Source organism: Mus pahari, chromosome 1 (genome assembly GCF_900095145.1).
Source record: "Mus pahari chromosome 1, PAHARI_EIJ_v1.1, whole genome shotgun sequence".
NCBI lineage: Eukaryota > Metazoa > Chordata > Mammalia > Rodentia > Muridae > Mus > Mus pahari.
The window spans coordinates 123,062,330-123,066,381 of record NC_034590.1 but is presented as its reverse complement, the minus strand read 5'-3'; the positions used below and the strand labels follow the sequence as shown (position 1 = coordinate 123,066,381).

General features: G+C 38.7%; 1 protein-coding gene across 2 annotated transcripts in view; it reads left to right on the top strand.

The window, feature by feature from the left end:
- Ms4a13 (membrane spanning 4-domains A13) overlaps window positions 1-4,052 on the top strand; it is a 27,765-nt gene that overhangs the window by 4,822 nt on the left and 18,891 nt on the right. For both annotated transcript variants that reach the window (XM_021218073.1, XM_021218065.1), the window contains exon 3: window positions 1,075-1,215. In XM_021218073.1, the coding sequence (XP_021073732.1) occupies window positions 1,075-1,215 (141 nt within the window). The remainder of the gene's footprint in view (window positions 1-1,074; window positions 1,216-4,052) is intronic.

Sequence of the window (4,052 nt, the reverse complement as noted above, 5' to 3'; positions counted from 1 at the left end):
TTGGGGACCCTGTGTTCCATCCAATAGCTGGCTGTGAGCATCCACTTCGGTGTTTCCCAGGCACTGGCATAGCCTCACAAGAAAAAAAAAAATCATGCTGATTGCATTATATAGCTTTGCCTGGTCTTCTAGCCCTTCACAAAGAAGCATACGATGAAAGCCGGGCGTGGTGGCACACGGCTATAATCCCAGCACTGGGGAGGCAGAGGCAGGCGGATTTTGTACACCAGCCTGGTCTACAATGTAAATTCCAGGACAGTCAGGGCTACACAGAGAAACCCTGTCTCAAAAAAAAAAAAAAAATACAATGAGATATGAGCATATCAACTGAATTACCACACCCAAGGAAATCCAGCAATCTGAATGAATCACCTAATTTAAACACATCCATATATTTGTTAGTTTTAAAGAGGTCTAACATTAATCTCTGTTAATCCCTGTACTGGCGAGTAGGATGAGCATACTGTTCTGTTCAGTTATAAACCTGTGAGATTAAAGCTCGCCTAGTGCTATTAACAAACACCAAGAAGTTAGGAAAGTCACACAATTTCACAATGAACAGGGAGAAAACTATTTTAACCTTTTCTTTGAATTTTTAGGCCATGCAGACCAGCTGTCCAAGCTGCTGCACAGGACTTCTGAGCTCTGTGGTGACAGGCTACTCTAGGAACAGAATGAAATATCTTAATCTGCTCTCCCAGACTCACATGCATACTGCCATCCTTTGCAGTCTGGTTGGTTGGTTGGTTCATTGGTTGGTTGGTTGGTTCATTGGTCGGTTGCTTGGTTTAGCTGGTAAAACTTTCTAGAACCCAGTGACAAGCTCTGAATTAAGAATTGTTTTTCAATAAGAAAGCTTGAGCTTGTCCCTCATACACCAGAAGACTTCTTCACCAGCCTTGCTTTGTCCTTCCTGGACAGATCCTATGTTTGGTATAGCCAATGAGAACTCCATAGTTAGTGCATGACAAGTTTACTTCCATCATTTATAAAGATGTTAATTGCTTCTTATGCTTCTTGAAACCGTGTTTTCCATTACATCATTTCAAAACTAACAGCTCTCTTTTCTCGTAGGTTATCCAGATTATGATTGGTATCTATCATGTACTCATGTGGTATTTCCTATTGCTGTTGTATATGGGACAAATTAAAGGAGTATTTGGAACATATGAACCTTTAACTTACAAAATGGGAACTTCTTTATGGGGACTTGCTGTGAGTAGAATATAATTGTGTTGGTTTTATTAATTAAGTAAATAATATTGATTCATATAGTGGTTGGTAGGAGCTAGTTTCTGAACAAAGTTTTCAGAAGAATCATATAACTAAATGACACTAGCTGCTTATTCAAAACACAATTTCTTCTCTCAACAGATCTGTATTAAGAACCTTTCATCTACAAGTACTAAGAAATGTAGATAGGAGAATAAATGGTAATCAAAATGTAGACTATGTCCCTAGTATGTCAAAGACAAATACTCTTAGCTACCACATCCATTAGCATGGTTAGCTTTCAGGTTTGCTATTGCCTATATTCTGGTGTGGTTTCTAGGCAGCCACTGGGAGAAGGAAATCTTGGAGTGCGGCGATCCCTAGAAGTCAAGGGAAGAATATTTCACAAGACATAAAGAAAACTCACTCCTGATAACCATCATAAGCATGATAAGTAATTTCAGTAAAATGATGATGTGAGACCAAATTGAACTTGATTAGGAACATGGAATGAAAGCTGATGAAACTTTTATATTTATTTTTATTTGCTTTTTTTTTATAATTCCACACATCTATACAATATATTTGATCATATCTACCTGACTCCCTCCCTCCAACTCATTTTGGAACTCCTAATATATCTCTCTTCCAACTTCATGACCTTTTTTTCTATCATATCTTTTGCTGGTGTGTGTGTCGGGGTAGGGGAACCAGAATTTAAAACAAGAAATGACATGAGATAATAATAAGGAAAATGTTGCAACCATGTATTTCTATTGGCAGGAAACAATGAATTTTAGTGAACAAATAGCTATAGTCATGTTCTCCAGTGATAGTTCTCAATTAGTATTAATTTTGCTCCCTTAGAAAACATGTCATGGTATCTGGAGATGCTCTTCATTTTTATATCTAATGAGCAATGGCCAAGGATGCTACAGAGCACTTTATAATGCACAGAACATCAATGGCAAAGAATTATAACCATTAATCTAAATAGTGCTAAGGCACTGTAACAAGAGGAGAACAACTAATAAAAAACAGAATAGATTCTCATTGGTCTTTGGAAGTTTGTGGAAGATTTCCTACAAACACTTCAAGTATCTCAATGTATTAGGAAGGAAGATACGAGCTGAAAAGGAGCAAGTGTGAAGTGACCATCTAGGAAAATGGAGGGGGTATGTGCCTTATGGAAAAGTAATTTGATCCTTACACAGCATCAAGGACTCAAGGTTAAGGAATATGACTTCATAGTGAGAAAAGTCTTTACTCATGCTCTGTTCATGTGCGTGGATGCAGACATGAAGCAGGAGAAAAACTACATTTCAACAGGATTGTGGTTAAAAGATTCTATTTTATACAAGTTTGCACTCCTACCAGCAATGGAGGGGTATTCCCCTTGATGCACATCCTCACCAGCATGTGCTGTCCCTTGATCTTAGCCATTCTGATGGAATCTCGGGGTCATTTTGACTTGCATTTCCCTGATGACTAAGGACAGTAAACATTTCTTTCAGTGCTTCTTGGCCAGTCAAGATTCCACTATTGAGAATACTCTGTTTAGCTCTGTACCACATTTTTAAATTGGGTTATTTGGTTTGTTGGTGTCTAACTTCTTGAGTTCTTTAAATATTTTGGATATCAGTCCTCTGTCAGATATAGGGTTAGTGAAGTTTTTTTCCAAATCTATAGGCTGCTGTTTTATTCTATTGACAGTGTTCTTTGCCTTACAGAAGCTTTTCAGTTTCATTTATTAATTTTCAGTCTCAAAGCTTGAGCCGTTGGTGTTTTGTTCAGGGAGTTGTCTCCTGTTCCAATGCATTCAAGGCTATTTCCGACTTTCTCTTCTATTAGATTCAGTGTATCTGGTTTTATGTTGAAGTCTTTGATCCACTTAGACTTGAGTTTTGTGCAGGGTAATAACGATGGATCTATCTGCATTCTTCTATATGCAGACATCCAGATAGACCAGCACTATTTATTGAAGATGCTTTCTTTTATCCACTGTATGGTTTTGGCTTCTTTGTCCATAGGTGTGTGGGTTTATTTCTGGGTCTTCGACTATTGCATTGATCTGTCTGTCTGTCTGTCTCTGTGCATACTCAGGGTAAGAAGGATGCATACACATAAATTGCTAAAGATGAAATAATTTAGGAGAGACCTCAGAAGGCCAAAAATTAAAATCATCAAGAAAAGGATGAATGGCTAAGCAGCCAATAGATGACCTCAAGCACAGGGATGGCAGATGGCAGAATCAGAAACACTTGTCTCAAATCTAGGGAAAAAATTTGGTGGAAACAGACAACTGGGGGGAAATGCTTTTCTTGAACAAAGATGGTCTGCTGGCTGTTGCAGAAGAGATTGAGATGTCACTGGAAGAAAGCAACCTCTAAGACATCTGCCTTTATGTGTGTGCTCACTCAGGATGTCCGAGGACAAAATCTAAGAAGGTCATGCTGATAAACAGCCCACTGCCTCATCAATAAGAAATGGTGCATTTGGCCCAGAAATGAAAAGCACATGGAGGAATGAAGAAAATAAAAAGATAAGAGAAAAAAACAGAATTTTCAGACAAAGCTCAGAGAAATGATTTGTGTCCCTTTGTGTTTCAGTTCATGCTATACAAATAACGTCTGGAGGAAACTAGAGAGGCAGCTAGGTCATCAGAGTGTTTACTGCACAACGAAAACCTGGGTTCACCCCACAGTACCTTTAAAAAACAAGCACTAGCAAGTTTAATCAACAATCCTAGATCCCACCAAGAGACCTTGTTCCAAAGAGAGGTGGGGGGAGGAAGGAAGGAAGGAAGAAAGAAGAGAGGGAGGGAGGGAGGGAGGGAGGGA